The sequence below is a fragment of the Alternaria metachromatica genome (genome assembly GCF_023757995.1).
Source record: "Alternaria metachromatica strain BMP 0045 chromosome Unknown scaffold_16, whole genome shotgun sequence".
Taxonomy (NCBI): Eukaryota; Fungi; Ascomycota; class Dothideomycetes; order Pleosporales; family Pleosporaceae; genus Alternaria; species Alternaria metachromatica.
This window is the reverse complement of record NW_026055507.1, coordinates 359,076-375,594: the sequence shown is the minus strand read 5'-3', so window position 1 is coordinate 375,594 and position 16,519 is coordinate 359,076. Positions and strand designations below refer to the sequence as shown.

General features: G+C 52.7%; 5 protein-coding genes across 5 annotated transcripts; 3 read left to right on the top strand and 2 right to left on the bottom strand.

Moving 5' to 3' along the window:
* Nucleotides 1-706: 706 nt before the first annotated feature.
* Nucleotides 707-2,023, bottom strand: J4E83_006898 (uncharacterized protein; the record flags this gene model as incomplete). Its single annotated transcript, XM_049333807.1, has 4 exons — nucleotides 707-910; nucleotides 965-1,602; nucleotides 1,651-1,778; nucleotides 1,830-2,023. The coding sequence occupies 4 exons, from the start codon at nucleotides 2,021-2,023 to the stop codon at nucleotides 707-709; spliced, it is 1,164 nt and encodes a 387-aa protein (XP_049187063.1).
* Nucleotides 2,024-2,518: 495 nt separating this feature from the next.
* Nucleotides 2,519-4,789, top strand: J4E83_006897 (uncharacterized protein; the record flags this gene model as incomplete). Its single annotated transcript, XM_049333806.1, has 3 exons — nucleotides 2,519-2,715; nucleotides 2,765-3,872; nucleotides 3,920-4,789. The coding sequence occupies 3 exons, from the start codon at nucleotides 2,519-2,521 to the stop codon at nucleotides 4,787-4,789; spliced, it is 2,175 nt and encodes a 724-aa protein (XP_049187062.1).
* A 2,759-nt stretch (nucleotides 4,790-7,548) lies between these two features.
* Nucleotides 7,549-8,226, top strand: J4E83_006896 (uncharacterized protein; the record flags this gene model as incomplete). Its single annotated transcript, XM_049333805.1, has 1 exon — nucleotides 7,549-8,226. The coding sequence occupies one exon, from the start codon at nucleotides 7,549-7,551 to the stop codon at nucleotides 8,224-8,226; it is 678 nt and encodes a 225-aa protein (XP_049187061.1).
* Nucleotides 8,227-8,647: 421 nt separating this feature from the next.
* On the top strand, nucleotides 8,648-10,621 carry J4E83_006895 (uncharacterized protein; the record flags this gene model as incomplete). Its single annotated transcript, XM_049333804.1, has 1 exon — nucleotides 8,648-10,621. One exon carries the CDS (start codon nucleotides 8,648-8,650, stop codon nucleotides 10,619-10,621), a length of 1,974 nt encoding a protein of 657 aa, XP_049187060.1.
* Nucleotides 10,622-10,800: 179 nt separating this feature from the next.
* Nucleotides 10,801-13,021, bottom strand: J4E83_006894 (uncharacterized protein; the record flags this gene model as incomplete). Its single annotated transcript, XM_049333803.1, has 5 exons — nucleotides 10,801-11,124; nucleotides 11,184-11,791; nucleotides 11,849-12,093; nucleotides 12,144-12,628; nucleotides 12,686-13,021. The coding sequence occupies 5 exons, from the start codon at nucleotides 13,019-13,021 to the stop codon at nucleotides 10,801-10,803; spliced, it is 1,998 nt and encodes a 665-aa protein (XP_049187059.1).
* Between the last annotated feature and the right edge of the window lie 3,498 nt (nucleotides 13,022-16,519).

The window sequence follows — 16,519 nt, the reverse complement described above, 5'->3', positions numbered from 1 at the left end:
AAGCTGAACGCAAAAGATCCGCTGATAAGAATGTTGTGCTTCGCCTGCAGCGAGCGAAACGCGATCGGACTTTTCACAAACACCTTCAGCTTTTCGTTGATATTAAACTGCGTTCGCTCGACCAGGCGCACATAATCACTAAACGCCTTTGCGGCGCGTGAGAGTGCGATGATATCCCCGATGTCGAGATGGCGCAACACGCTGTCCTGGACTGGTGTGAAGCGCGTCAATAGATCAGCTAGACCTGTACAGTCAAATGGCATGTCTTCAGGTGTGTCTGATCGCCTATGTATGCGAAGAGTCAAGTACAGTCGGTCGGGAAGTAAGTCTGGCGGGATATGTCGTCTCCTCTATATAGGTATTGAGCTTGCTGTTCAAGCAGCATCGCGATTTGCTGCTTTGTCATTTTACCTCAGCAATCTATGCGTCTTCCTCTTTCCCCATCGCCTGACCCATAGCTTGCGCATCCGTACTGTACGTTCCAAATATCCTCGCCGTGACTCGACTGACAAACATCTCATCCAATTCTTCATACGTCCGACCAGCCATCTCGGGCTGATAGAATCAAAGACACACCAAGCATAATCAAGCTGCATGTTGGGCGCGCGGGGAAGGAGCCATCTATCCCATCGGAGGCAATTGCTAGCATCAACAAGCCTGCTTTCAGATCGAAAGTTTCCGTCATTGATTAGCCGAGCTAAACATTCTACAACACATCATCTACCTCGTCAATAATCTGCACCTTGATACTGCCATTGCTCAGATCCCCACACGTATGCAATGCATCAAGCGCCTTCTCCAACGGGAACGTATGGCTAACAAGTGGCTTGAGATCAAGAATACCACCCGCCAAACACTGAAGGCCAGAAGGCCATGTATCGCGATAGCGATTGATGAACTTGAGATCAATCTACAGCAATATTAGCAAACACAGTCTCAAATATGCTCACCAACGTAAGCCTACCTCAGCAAGACTCAAATGCATGAACGGCAGATTATTCATAATCTCTCTCCCAACCCCAATGACCATGACCGTGCCCCCTCTCCTCGCCGTATACGCAGCTGTAACAACACTACTCTCCACACCCGTACACTCCAGCACAGTCTCCGGTGCACCGTACTCACCCACATTCTCGAAATCGAACAACTCTCTAATCTTCTTCGCATTGCCTCGGGCATCTAGATTGCGGTCGACCTGGTATGTCAAGGCCGTTGGTACGAATTGCTTTGCAAATGCCAGTCGCTTAGGTTCGAGATCCGTGATGACGAGTGGATGCGCTCCGCTTGCCCTCGCTGCAGCAAGCGCGATGAGACCAATGGGTCCTGCGCCGCAGATTACTGCACCGCGTCCGAGAGACAGGCCGGCGGACTTGATACCGTGCATGACGACGGAAAGCGGTTCAAGAAGTGCGCCTTCGGCGTAGGATACGCTAGAAGGAAGTTTGTGACACCATTTCGCGGGATGCGTTTTGTAGCGTTGGATAGTGCCGTGGTATGGATAGACGCCGGCGAATTGGACGTCTTCACAGAGGTTGTAGCGGCCGTCCATACAGAGGAAGCATGTGCCGCATGGGACGCCTGGTTCGACTGCTACCCGATCGCCTAAGATACATGTTAGTCGTGATCTTGAACTCGGAGAGGTGCATCTACCCGGCTTTAAAGTCGTAACGCCCTCGCCGCATTGTAGGACTATGCCGGCTGCTTCATGGCCGAGAATACAGTCTCCTTCGACGACGAGTGAGCCTATCCTCCCAGCTTTCCAGAAATGGATGTCAGATCTGACACACCGTCATCAGCTTCGGACATGCCCACGATTTGAAGCGTCTTACCCACAAACACCAGTAGCCTTGATATGCAATAGTACTTCTCCTTTTGCTGGCGCATACACAGGCGCTTCTTGTAGCTTCAAGTTGTGGTCTGCAGTGACTTGCAGCGAGGGATTTGGCAGTGGTGTCTTGATAGTAGCTTTCGGTGTCGCATGTGCTTCGGAAGCGGAAGACGTATCTACCAGTGCTGGGGCCATGTTTACTTGTCGCGGTGTAAAGATCGATCACTACCAGTAAGAGCGCCTGTTGTCAACTTGGGGGAAACGGGTAGAGGTGTATCAAGTAGCCCCACATGTTCAGCGCGCCAGATTTCCATTCTTGCCGAACAGGAAATCCCATCCTCAACCTGGGGACCGGAAAGCGCAGTCGTCGTGGCAAAATGCGGGGAAGTTTCCAACGAGCATTGACGACGTAGTGTGTTGGTGGCTATGGTTACCGCGTTCGACTAGCCCATAGCATTGTCATCCAATAGGAATTGAAGACACCGAGCTTGTCTCCGCAATAGCGACGCGTCGGATTACCGGATGTGGCATGCCCGGCCAAATGTTCTGGATATGCGTCGAAGATTAGTTTTCAGAGCAGCACAAGGTGTACTTATGTATGATGCGCCTCTGAATGTTGTAGGACTCGTCAACCCACCAATGCTCGTGTTGTGAAGTTTGTACATCGCAGACCTGGCACATAACCTCAAAATGCACACATCGCAAGATTCACCCCAGGTTAGCGGCTCGACCGGCTACGGCAAGAATGTCGTAGATGGACTGAAGAAAGAGGCGAAGCTAGAACAGTCGTCTGTCCAGAAGTTATCAAAAGAGCAAGATCATGTCTTGAAGACATTTAGGTTGCTCATCGCGGATCTATGCCAGCAATTCAATGGCGGGCATCCCGGGTAAGATCCACAACCACATCTTGTAAGAGCGGAACTAACGAAACGACAGAGGAGCTATCGGTATGGCGGCGATTGGCGTGGCTTTGTGGAAGTATGTCATGCGATACGCACCGCACACGCCTGACTACTTTAATCGCGATCGATTCGTCCTGTCAAATGGTCACACTTGTCTTTTCCAATACACATTTCTCCACCTCACAGGCTACAAAGCCATGAATTTCGACCAATTGAAGTCATACCACTCAGAGCGCACCGATGCGCTATGCCCAGGACATCCCGAGATCGAACATGAAGGTATCGAGGTGACGACTGGCCCATTAGGACAGGGTGTAGCCAATGCGGTCGGACTGGCGATGGCGACGAAGAACCTCCAGGCAACCTACAATAAACCAGACTTCGACGTGGTTTCAAATCACACATGGTGCATGATCGGAGACGCGTGCCTGCAGGAAGGTGTGGCTCTGGAAGCAATCTCTTTCGCTGGCCATCTGAAGCTCAACAACCTTACGATCATCTACGATAACAACCAAGTTACCTGCGACGGTTCTGTGGACCTTACCAACACCGAGGACGTCAACGCCAAGATGGCAGCATGCGGTTGGGATATCATCGACATTGAGGATGGGTGCTTTGACATCGAGGGCCTCGTCGAAGCCCTAAACAAAGCGCGATCATCCACCGAGAAGCCCACGTTCATCAACGTCCGGACAGTCATTGGTCTCGGTAGTGCTGTCGCAGGCGATGCCACTGCCCATGGCATGGCATTCGGAGCAGCTGATGTAGCTAACATGAAGAAAGCGTACGGCTTTAACCCTGAGGAACATTTCGTCGTCAGCGATCAGGTGCGGAAATTCTTCGAAGACATTCCCGCGAGGGGCGAGGAGCTTGTGAAATCGTGGGAGAAGAAAGTAGAAGAGTATGAGAACAAGTACCCAGAGGAGGGTGCTGAGTTCAGGCGCCGGGTCGAAGGTCGTCTGACAGACAACTGGAAGGATTTAGTCCCAAGCTCGTTTCCGGAGGCGCCTACAGCAACAAGGAAAGCGTCAGGACTTGTCTTCAACACGATTGCGGAGAAGATTAACAACTTCATGGTCGGCACCGCTGATCTGACGCCTTCAGTCAACATGAACTGGAAGGGCAAGGTCGACTTCCAAAATGTAAGCTTGGCTCATTCGGTTGAAGAGCGGTCGCTAACTCCACCTAGCCCGACCTAAAGACCACATGTGGTATTGTCGGCAACTACAGCGGACGCTATATCCACTATGGTGTGCGAGAGCATGCCATGGCCGCCATCTCCAACGGTTTGGCAGCATACGCACCAAACACATTTATCCCCGTTACATCTTCTTTCTTCATGTTCTACCTCTACGCAGCCCCAGCCGTTCGCATGGGTGCGCTGCAACGCCTTCAGGTCATTCATGCCGCCACACACGACAGTATCGGTATGGGCGAAGATGGCCCAACCCATCAGCCGATCGAGCTCGCCAACCTCTACCGCGCTATGCCCAATATATTGTACATTCGACCGGCCGATAGCGAGGAGACGGCAGGCGCGTGGATCACAGCGATCGAGGCGAAGAATACACCGAGCATCATCTCGACGTCTCGGCATACTCTTCCTCAACTACCGCAAACGAATCGGGACTTGGTTGCGAAGGGCGCATACGTGATCGAAGAGGTCGAGGATGCGGACGTGACGCTTATCGGTGTCGGTGCAGAGCTGCATCATGCTATTGATACCGCGAAAGTGCTAAAGACGAAGAACATCAAGGCGCGTGTCGTAAGCTTCCCATGTCAGCGATTGTTTGATGCGCAACCCACACAATACAAGCGGGACACGCTGCGAAGGCATCAAGGCATTCCGGCTGTCGTCATCGAGCCGTTCGCGCCCAATGGGTGGGAGAGGTATGCTGACGCGGCTTGCTGCATGAAGCGCTTCGGTCACAGTTTGCCGGGCAAAGCTGCTTATAAGTATTTCGGATTCGATGTGCCTGCGTTGACGGCCAAGGTGGAGAGCTACTTGCAGCAGGTGCGCGACGATCCGCTGCTGAAGGGTGAGTTTGTCGATTTATGAGGGTGCTGTAGCGATGATCGAGTAATTAATCAAACTTCCATGTAAACATACAAATTCTCTTCCATTTGCGCATGGGTGTCGTCTAGGCTCGTTGTCATGACTGAGGTGGTGAAGCATGTCAGGAAGCACGACGCGTCGAGCGCGTTCCGCGTCTCCACACGTGATCCGCTAGTGGGCCCACCTGAGCACTTGGGCATCTCGTCTGCATTCTGGCAGCTACTTGCATTCCATCTCCAACTACTTTTCCCCATGCAGCTCGAACCTAACATGCGCCTCATAACTTCTGGGCCGCTGGGGCTGAACTTTTGTCCCCATGACCATGCGCCTCTCCGCCCTAGACCCAATAGCCTCTGACCAGCCCTCTGCACCTAGGCATGCAAGGCAGAGGTCTGTTAGGCGTATCATTGGCCTATCATCTATTCTGCAGCTGTCATCTTTGTGCAGACGCTGTTGCCTTCCTACAAGACTCTCAGCTCCCAGAAGACTGTCCAGTGCACGCTCATCCATACGATAACTCAGCAATCCTCCTACGCCATGTACAAGCAGCTAGCTTCGCCAACATCAATTCGGGTTTTGCACGTTCATCCTGCTTCCGAAACAGATCCTCTCACGTGCAGCCTGGAACATTGCGACCTCAACAACGATCCGGAGTATGAGGCCATTTCGTACGTTTGGGGTGACTCGGATTTGTCATGTTCGGTCAATTGCGATTCCATGGTCACTCCAGTAACTCGCAGTCTGCACGGGGCTCTCTTACGAGTTCGGTTACCGAATCGGCGTCGGACAGTATGGATCGACGGACTATGTATCAATCAGGCTGACGATGTCGAGAAGTCGCATCAAGTGCAGCTTATGCAACGTGTCTTCCGTAATGCGCATCGAGTCCTGGTATGGCTAGGCCCTGATGAACATGGCTTCGCCCGTGACGCGTTCGATATTTGTGTAGCGCTGGGCCAGCGACATATGGATTCTAAAGAGCTTGAGGCTGTATTGACAAGAATCGATTTGTTCAAGGACAGATTCCCGGAGAAATGGCACTCCTTCCACAACTTGTGTCAGATTCCCTGGTGGTGCCGTGTTTGGATCATACAGGAGTCTGCTCTCGCAAAGGATTTGCTGTTCATGTGGGGCGCGGAAGAATTACAATGGACTTATATCAACCTGGCTGTCAGCAACCTTCAAAAGTCAGACGCGACGTGGCCCTACAGGCCATACAGTTATCGGATACTCGAACCCATATCCCGATTGTCTGCAATCAAGGACCAGCGATGCTACGCGACGACTTTTATGGGAACGATCCGCACGGCCAGAGCATTTGGATGCTCAGACAGTCGCGATCGGATCTTTGCGATCTTGGGACTAGAATGCGGTGATGACCGTTGGGCAGCAACAGATCCAGCTGGACAATCGCTCCTTAAAGCTACCATACCGGACTACACTTTACCCATGGAGCATGTCTATCGGCAATTTGCTATCAGAGCCTTGCAGCGAGACATGACGGAAGACATCTTCTTAGCAATCCAACATGGGGAACAGCTGGGACAGTGGAAGCCAGGCGACGTACCGTCCTGGTCACCACGTTGGGATCTGGCTCTTTACAACATCTTCCCGCTCTGTTACGCTCTGCGTAAACTTTGTAAAATGGACGGTCTCATCGCAGGGAATAGCATATCGTTCACAGAATCCGTTCCTGAGGGATTGTCTGCACTGCGGTCAGATTTTGATCCGCTCGCTATTGACACTCTTAACGTGTTGAGCGCCAATTTAGACAGAATTATCGCTCTCTCCGACATCATGTACTCCATGCAGTTCATATTCCCGGAGCCCATTATGGAAACCTTCTGGGAAGAGCATATCAGGCCTAAAGAAGCGACCAACGAATACAAGGCCGTCATGGAAGACTTCTGCGAAGCTGCTACCTACTGCTTGACTTCCGAAAACCACGTAAGCTTTTTCTATGCAGCTAATCAAGACCCGAGCAAAAGATCTCCAGAGGCGACAGCGAGATATACAAAGCACGGAGAGCATGCCATATTAAGATCCATGGCGCAGCTGCTGGTGGAGAAGAGCGAAACTGCAATTGAACAAGACCCATTCCTACTAGACCGAGACCAACTCGACCGTCCCCTTCTGGAAAGGTTCTTTGTCACTCAGCAGGGCTACGTTGGATCGTGTCCGGCCGCCGCTCAGCCTGGGGATCATGTCGCCCTATTGTGGAACACCGATTGTCCTATGATCTTGCGTCCACAGGATGACTTTTATCGTATCGTTGGCGGCCCATACATGGCAGCTGTGAACAGGAAGAAGATGGAAGGCATTCCTCACCCACTCGATGATCTACTGTCGGGTGGATTGCAGCCAGAGGTGATTCAGATTCGTTGACCAAAAGAGCTGCACATCGAGTGTGAACGCACTTGTGATCGATTAACCACGGGCCTTGTGCAGCATGTTCATTGCGCGCAATCACAATTTCTGGTGCGAGCCTTCGTACGAAGAGACCGTGTAGAACCACAAATGAAAAGAGCCATGAGTCTACGCCTGCGGACGGCAGCGCCCCACTGTAGGTCTATCGGGAAGCCCCGCGTCGTGCGCCACCGGTAGCCCCCGACATGTAGATCGAGAGTAACGCCATCAAGGGACTTATTGAACGATAAGCGGATGCATGACCTGCAGTCTAAATTGACAGCCATATAACCCAAAGGCTGACTTCGCGAACTTTATGAACTCGATCTTCGTTCATTCGACTCAGCGTTCACGAGATGTCTTCCCACACAACTTCAGCAATATCGCCGCCCGAGGACCTCGTCTCAAGCCTGCTATCTATCATCGAAAAGAGCATCATACCTCTGACGCAGAAAGGCGTCTCGAGCGGTTCTAAACTCTTCGGGGCTGCCATTATCGCTCGCAAAGACCTCACACCATACACTCTCGCTACGAACAACGAACGCATCTCACCCCTCTTGCACGGCGAAATCAACTGCATCCAACAATTCTGCACAGTCGACTTTCCTGACCCATCAACGCGGCCGCATCCAGCCAAAGACTGCATCTTCCTCGCTACCCATGAGCCATGTTCGCTGTGTCTGAGCGGCATCACATGGGCTGGTTTCAACGAGTTCTATTATCTGTTCACGTACGAGGATAGTAGGGATCTCTTCGGAATACCATACGATATCGACATCCTGCAAGAGGTGTTTCGGGTACAAGGACAGGGCGATTCTGAAGAGCAGGTACAAAGCAGGCAGCTTTATAACCGCAAGAACAAGTTCTTTACTGCGAAGAGCTTTGCCGATGTCGTTGGGGAGATTGAAGGTGAGAACGAGAGGAAGCGGCTACTCGGTGAGATCGACAGGGTCAAGAGTCTATACAACAGTCTGAGTGAGACTTATCAAAAGGGGAAAGAGGCGGGTGCAGAAAGTTCGAGTGTGTGGAAGTAGGTTATGATGGTCTTTCTTTGGCACGGTTATTGTTCGGCGTTGGTAAACTTCAAGGGCGGCTTCAAGTTCCGCTTTCCAAGGTGTCGCGACTAGCCCCGCATTTATCGATAACAAATTTCAGTTAGCTTCGACCCCTCCGAATGCGCCTGCGCGTGTGGTGTCAAACTTCAAGTGAAAGAGAATTTGACTCAACCAGAAATAAATTCTGTTATCTCAGATTCAGGGTGCCCCGTCGCGCATTTTCGTCTCATCTCCTCTTTTGGGTTTTTTCGCCAGCTCGTTGCGCAGTTCTTGACGGCTAGGACTGTCAGCGAAGTCATCCGGAAACGGTCGAAATTCTGGTGGGCGAAGAAGGACCCCAGCACCGCTGTGTAACCAATCTGCAGAAGCCGGTCGGGGCTCGACGGCACAGGTCGGAAAGATGGCGAATAGTCAACGAGAAGATAACACAATCTACCTCACAGAGAAAGAGGCGGAACGCATCCAGAACACCATCAAAGACCGGTTAAAAAAGTGCGAAGAGCAGAGCGGCAATGCAAAGGCTCCAAGAGACAAGTTGGCTGCTCACCAAGCGGCCACCGGTGCAGCCTTGATGGCAGATATGGGAGGTGCGCCAGATCCCGATATGCTGCAAACCCAAGGGAAGACATCGACAACGATTCCAGTCATCGGAGTAGGCCGGCCGTATCCGCCATGCACGACCCCACTGTCAGATTTGGAACCGATGAAGATGTCAGACCTCAAGATGGAGACGCATCACCGTGGCCGCAAACTGGTAGTCAAGCGCGAAAGCCCTGTAGTCACACTCGTAGCGAGGTCATGGACTATGGTTCAGAATGAAGATGGAAACGATGCAGAGCGTCTCGAGATATTGCTGCATAAATCGCGGTATAGCGAGGATGTACTGGAGTCGACCAAACTTTTCATCATCAAGGAGCCGTACTTCACCCTCACTGAACAGGGCGAGCCTACACTACGCATCGACCATCCCTCAGACCTGGTCATTTGCCATGAAGAAGGCCCCAAGAGCTTCGAGGATGCAGCAGCAGCAGAAAAGGCAGCTACAAGGTTCAAAACTCAAGGGAACAACGCGCTCAAAAAGCAGGATCTCCCATTGGCCCATGAGAAGTACACAGCAGGTCTAGCGATCGCAAAGCAAGACATCTTAGCAGAATCGAACCCCGATCTAGCCCGCGACATCTCCCGGAATCGCGCATACGTGAACCTGCTACTAGGCCGACTGGATGAAGTAAAGACAGACGCCCGCGCCTCACTAACCGGACGCGAAGACCAAAAGTCCAAAGAACTAGACAGCAAAGCATACTACCGCGCCGGTTCAGCCGCCTACGCCCAAAGCCACTGGGAAGAAGCGAAAGGCTTCTTCCTCGAGCAACAAAAGCTCACTCCCGACGACAAAGATGCCAAACTTTCGCTCAAAAAAATCGAAGCACGCCTCCGCGAAGAAGAAACAGGAGGCTACGACCTCATGAAAATCCGCACCAACCTCTCCAAAGCCCGCTCCCGAGTCGACGCCGGAAACTTCACCAAAAACACGCTCATCAAAGACAGTCCCGGAAAAGGCCGCGGCCTATACGCAACACGCGACCTCGCCACCGGCGACATAGTAATGTGTGAAAAAGCCTTCTGCGTAGTCTGGGGCCACGAAGAAGACACATTGACAGCCATGACATACGACACGCGCGACGACCGAATCCGCGTCGCACCCGTCGGTCTCGCAAAAGCACTCGTACAGAAATGTCTGAACCAGCCTTCTCAAACAGAAAAACTGATGGACCTCTTCGGCGACTACCAAGGCGAAGGCCCACAAATCTTCAGCAACGAAGACGGTGCCATCGTCGACGTCTTCCGCGTCCACGACATCATGTCGCGGAACGGGTTCGGGCCTGGAAGCCAATTCGGCGAGGAAAGTGCTAGGAACGCTAGCACAGGACTCTGGCGACACGCGGCTTATATCAACCATTCCTGCCTTTCCAACACGACGAAAGAGTTCGCAGGCGATATGATCATCATCCGGGCGACCCAGCCCATCAAAGCCGGCGAGGAGATCTTCCATCCATACGACGCGTCGCTTGACTACGAGACCAGACAGGGGTTCTTGGAGCGGACATGGGGGTTCAGGTGTCAGTGCAAGTTGTGCGATGCGGAGAAGGAAGATGGCAAGGAGGTGAGGGATAAGCGGATGGAGTTGGTGGGGGAGGCGGATGCGTTTATTGATAAGACGCCTTGGGCGGGGGCGAAGAGACTGCAGTTGAGGAAGGCGCAGGGGATTCTGAGGGAGATGGATAAGACGTATGATGAGGGGAGGTGGGAGGCGCTGCCTAGGAGGCATACGGAGGGGATTAGGGCGTGGTTGGTTAGGGCTAGTCCGCGGTAGGATATGTAGTGGGGGCCTGTTGCGAAAGGATATGTGGGACGTGAAGAAGTGTGGACATGTGGATTGGTATATTGCTAGTTCAAATTACAAATATACGAGTGAGTGTGTCTAATCACCAGCTACAACCCCTCTATCATTACAACAGAAAGCAGGGGCAATCCAGTGCCAACAAAAGCCTCTCAAACCTTCGTCGACTTCGTCTCCATCATCTTCGGCTCCTCGTACGGCGGCGCTGATCCAGTCTCCTCACTGCCTATCCTCATAATGGCGTTCGTGTTGTCAATCGTCTCCAAAGGCGCAACTGGCTTGTCACCGAGAAGAACCTTTTCAGATGGGATAATCCAGTTGAACCACGATGGCATCAGCAGACCTAGAACGATGGTGGGCAGCACGAGGTGCACGATGCTGAAGCCGTAGATCATGATGGGGTCGAACATGTGTTGTTGTGTGAACTTGGGATAGGCGAAGGAGAGGACGATGGCGAGAATGGGACCGGAGATGTACTAAAAGGCAAGTTAGCGAAATGCTACAATGAAAGTTGGGGGAATACGAGATGACATACCTTCATGATAACAGCCCAGTAAAAGGGAATGTTCCAGTTCTTTCCCACGCCAATAGTCACATTCATGTCCCGGGTAAGCTGGTGTCCAGGGTAGAAAGCGACCCACCAGAAGCGGCTCAGGAACTTGTTGTTACCGAAGAAGCGAGGGCCAGGGATAGCAGGGGTTCGGGCGGCGAAGAGCGCGATCAGACTGCTGACGATGAAGAAGGCAAAACCGACACCAGCACCGGTTCCTGGAGTCGAGCCGTAGGCGACGCGAATGCCAAGACCCTGGGCGACGGCGAAACCGATGGTGAAGATGAGGTACCCGGGCCAACCGACTTGGTGGGCGACGTCGCGGCAGCGGTAGAGGGATGTTGCGGCGAAGGTCTCGCACCAGACTGTGAAGAAGAGGGCGACATCGTTGACGTAGGTGTCAACTGCATCGAGAGCCTGCAGTCCGAACTCGGTGCAGTAGATGAGGGAGATGAGTGCAGAGACAACGGTGACAATGGTGCAGACGGCCCAGCGAGGAAGTTTGCGGCCCCAGTTCGTGTCCATGATGAGTGTTGTCATAACTTCGAGGAGGGAGAAGGCGGATGTCAGACCGAGGAGGAAGAGGGTGAAGACTATGAGGAACGATTAGCAAGGTCTTCTCGTTTGGGAGAGAAGTCTCCAAAACTCACAAAAGACGACGGAGAAGAACGGTGCGCCTGGCATCTGAGCAAGAGCCTCGGGGTAGGTGATGAATCCTGTCACAAAAGTACCGAGCTGTGTGCCGCTGGAGGGATCAATGCCCAGATAACCGACAACACCGAAGACGGAGAAAGCTGCGATAATCTCGACGGCGGAGTTGCTGAAACCAATAATAAGAGCATCTTGTACAGCGTTGGAGTGCGAAGAGCAGTAAGATGCCCACGACGTGAAGTATCTAGAGATACGTCAGTATACTTCCTTTCTGAGATAGATCATTGAACGTACCCAAAACCAACACCGATAGAGAAGAAGATCTGACCGAAAGCCGCTTGCCAGATCTGAGGGCTTTCGAGCGCGCTGGTGCGCCATGTCGCGAAGTAAAGCTTAATGCCCTCTCCAGCATTAGGCAGCGAGACTCCACGGCCGATGAGAACGATGATTAGTACGAGCGGAAGACCCATAGTAACATAGATGACACGTCCGGTCATACCAACACCCCTGAAGACGCACAACCAGGTGACGAACCATGTGAAGATGGCCCATCCTGCGGTTTCCCCTAGCATACCAGTTCCGACGTATTGAGTGTACGAGGCGACGCTACCATCGGGATTGAGACTACCCGTGGAAGCCGCGGCCGTGTTAGCAACGATGACGTTCGCGAAGTACTCCTCGAGATCCTGGCCTTTCCATGGCAGAGGGCTTTGAAAACTGCGGGAGAAGTATTTCATGATCCATGCTAGGAGGGGCACATAGTAGGTGACCACGACATACTATGAGATTGCAAAGTCAGCGAATGTTTTCTAGTATTGCAAGTCAATTCCACCTACGCCGTTGAAGACGACCGCTAGACCAATACCCTTGGCGCGCTTGTTGTTGCTGTGCCACGCGAGCACTGGGCCACCACGGTAAACACTACCGAGTGCGATCTCGAGGACCAGGACCGGCAGAGCGACGAAGAAGAGGGCGATGAAGTAGGGGATGAAGAATTGGAGACCGTAGTTGTTGTACACGACCGATGGGAAGCGCAGCAGGTTACCAAGACCAACAGCACCGCCCATGGCGCAGAGGACGAACTGAATGCGGTTCGAGAACATGTCGCGTCCATCTTCGCTCTTCTTCGCCGCTGGCGAGAGCTTCATGAGGATATTCTTGATTGCAGCCATCCTGACGACTGGGTGTAGTGGGTAGAGAACGAGAGAAAAGGAGTTTGTCGCTCCTGACAGAGTGACGGGGCCAATTCACGACCGTGTAAAGGCGAGTTGCGGAGATAAACGTGAAAGTCGCACCGTAAGATTTGCGCAGTGAGATCCCGGTATATAGAGTCCTACAATCTGACTGTCGTGCCACATATCCTATCTCTCCAAGCATGTGCCCAGCCCAAGCAATCGCCCACCTTCCTTCTACAAACAGCACTAGTGGTGTGGCGCTCGCATCCAAGGCTTCCCCAGATCCTGCGCAGAGGCTCAGCTAGCTTGGGCGTACCCTATTACTCGGGTACAACGGGTCTTGGGTGATCAGCAGCTCTACATTGGTTGGTTCGCTCCATCCTGAGCGCTCAACACCACTGCCGATTCTGTACCAGGCGTGCATGTATCTCGGACATGGCGCTGAACCTGTGCTGGCGCGTCAGCCACGGGGGTGGGTGAGATATCGTCTGGTCAGTCCAATCGGTCTTGGGTCCTAGTGTATTGATCTTGGCGCGCGGTAAAGCTTGCGCACGCGACAGAGCTCGACGCATCCAGATCTGGGGTAATGCTCGGACTCCGTCTATGGATTACGAGTGGGACCAGAATTGGCCGTCAGCCACGAGGGGTCCGATACGTCTTGGTGTCTAAGCACGATGGCCTCGGCGTGCGTTTGTGGTCACACACGTGACCATCGAGACTCACCTGGGCATCTACATCAGTAATTGTTATGTCGTCCAGGTGTCTTTTGGCGACACGCGTCCGATGAACAACGGCCCACCTGGCTCAAATACTCCCATTGAAGTACCTTGCCTACATGGACAGGTTCTCGGTCAGCCAGCTGGGAGTAAGGTTACGCCGAATGATTGCTATCAGTCAGAGGGCGTCCGGCTATGCGGCACTCACTTGGCCTTGGCGGCTTGGATGCCCAGTGATCTGGGTCGGGCGTACAGTCGCTCCCACGATTCTATGTGTTGGTATACCCCTCTCATGATTGAATGAGAGGGTGTTGGCGTTGGTAATGATGGTAGGGACTCCGGTCGCTTGGCTATGGTCGCAATTTGGCGGTTATACGCGGCGAGGTGGTGGTTTTGGCAAAGCGTCGCTCCTTGTGAACGTCTTCTAGAAGCAAGAGTGGTCTGCGAGGGGTCCTAAGTTGTCTTGGTGTTGTGTGCCTCCTCTTGCTGCATTGCGCTAATCAGGTGCCGGCTCGTGGCTGGGTGTTTGGAAGGGGCGTAGAAGAGGCAGCATCGTGCCTACCCAAGTCACTTTGGCAACGTCGCGTTAACCAGAGGTGAGCTTGATGAAAAAGCTGTTTCAACTGCGAAGAATCGCAAAATTGTGAGGGTTAGGGGCGTTGCCTTTTGTTATATAGGATGGACCTTGATGGATCACTCGTAGGGCGCGCGGGCGGGAGTGGAGGCTAGCGCCGATTTCGGGGAGGTCGGACCCGTCTCGGAATAATCGTGCGGCGGAGAACTTCACGACCACATCTTCTCAGACCTACCTGTTGCAAGGATACGGTGTATTTCAATATATTGGTAGACGAGTTGTACCTCATTTCGTTGCTGGAGATGGACTCGGCATCACCGCTCATGCTCTACTGCAAAGAACCGCGCGTGGACAGAGCGAAACAGCAATGAGATGAACTTGGTATCGAGACTCCGGGAATGAAGGAGGAAGCTGTCCTCGTGAAAATGAGAAGAACTGTAGGAGATCGTTTCGGTCGTTACCCCACACTCAATCACACCTCAAACTCCAAACCCCAACTCCCTCAACCCCATCACCACCCTACCACCAGCCTCCTCCACACCCTCCCACAGCCCCCTCAACCCCTCATCGCTATCTCCCAACACCGGATCCTTCTCCGGCATGCGCACTTTCCAAACCTCCCCCTCTTTCCCGTCATGCTCACCCCCAACAGCGAAGTCCCAAACTCCGCCATAAGGATACGCACCCATCATCATAAACTTCCCGCCGCTGATATCCACACTCTCAAAAAACCTCCTCCTCTCCGCCTCTTTCTCCTCGTCAACCTCCGCCGCCCTCCCCTCCTCTACATCCTTTGGTTGGTGAAACGCCAATTCCTCGTTCCGCGGTCGCGGCAAAAAGGTTTTGTGGCTAACCCCCGCTGGGATGATGAAGACATCGCCCAGTTCCGCTTTGATATCCACGCCACCAACCTCTCCATCTCCTCTATCACCCGGTTCGTATTTCCCCTGCGACCAAGACGGGGAGTCGGCGACGCCGAAACGGATCCATGCGCCTTCGCCTGAGATAACGGTCATGGCTTCGTGGGTAGTGGAGTGGTAGTGCGATTGTATATCCATTCCGTACTGCGCTATCCATTGTGTTTGCCAGCCATTCGATGCATAAAGGTCGAGAATTTCTCTTGTTTTGAAGTGCGGTGAGGTCACCATATCATAGAGAAGACCGGGATAGTGGAGCAGCGGGTATGGTGAGTCAGGAATGAGGGCTGTAGGAGGGAGTTTGTATTCGTGGACTTTTGTCGCCATTGTAGGATCCGGACGAGGTATCTTTGAGTACTTGGGTTTGATGTGGAAGATTCCGCAGAACAAACGAGACAGGAGATGTCTGAAACGCCCCATCGGACTAGTCGCGACGGGAGTAACCGTCAAAGTTTGGTACGGTGAGGGGCGGGGTTGAGTTTGTTGGTCACCTTGGAAGGAGTGGGGTATACTAACGGATATACACATGGGGAAGTGCTTACCCAAATAGGAAGTAGCAGCGCGGGGTTCCACGTCAGAACTATTAATGGGATGGGAGCCGAGATATCTGCACCTTTGTATTTATAATATGCCTACGCCGGACACCTGCAGTTTCGCGATATTGGCTTTACCCAAGATGCTTCGGTTGCTTTAGCTAGCTTGGAGCGCTGCTGCAATTGAATGTCAAAGTTATGATCTCATGTGCAACACGGAAGGCTCGAACACTCCATACCTAAACTTAACTCAATTTCAGCGAGCTCACGGTGCCTTTAATTTTTCCTGACAACTTATGAGCGGAGCTAAAGAGGTGCAGCTTCAGTGCGGGTGTACGCATCCCTTGCGCAATGCTCATCTTGTGGAGGGGTACACACCAAGAGGTAGGTCTTGTGAAGTTCCTGCCTAAATACGCGCCTGCTATCCTACGCTCCTACTCCTTCCCTAGGACACTAACCCAACGCAGACGTACTGACATCTTGGCATACATCCGACGTATGAGTCTACGATGAACTCCGACCCAGCTCCATCTTCATCGAGCCCGCCAGATAGCTCAAGTCCGTCCGTAGCGCATTTCCGTCGCATAGAGCGATCAATATGGAGCCCAGGATAGCTCCACTAATTCAGCGGTTGGGGAACATTTGATGTAGCTTCCAGGGCCATGTCTTCCATCCCCGATAACCTGTTGCATCTCCTTGCGTCATGACCAAACGAGAGCCGCTTCGCTCAACTGTTTGATCATCTAGATGCTTAG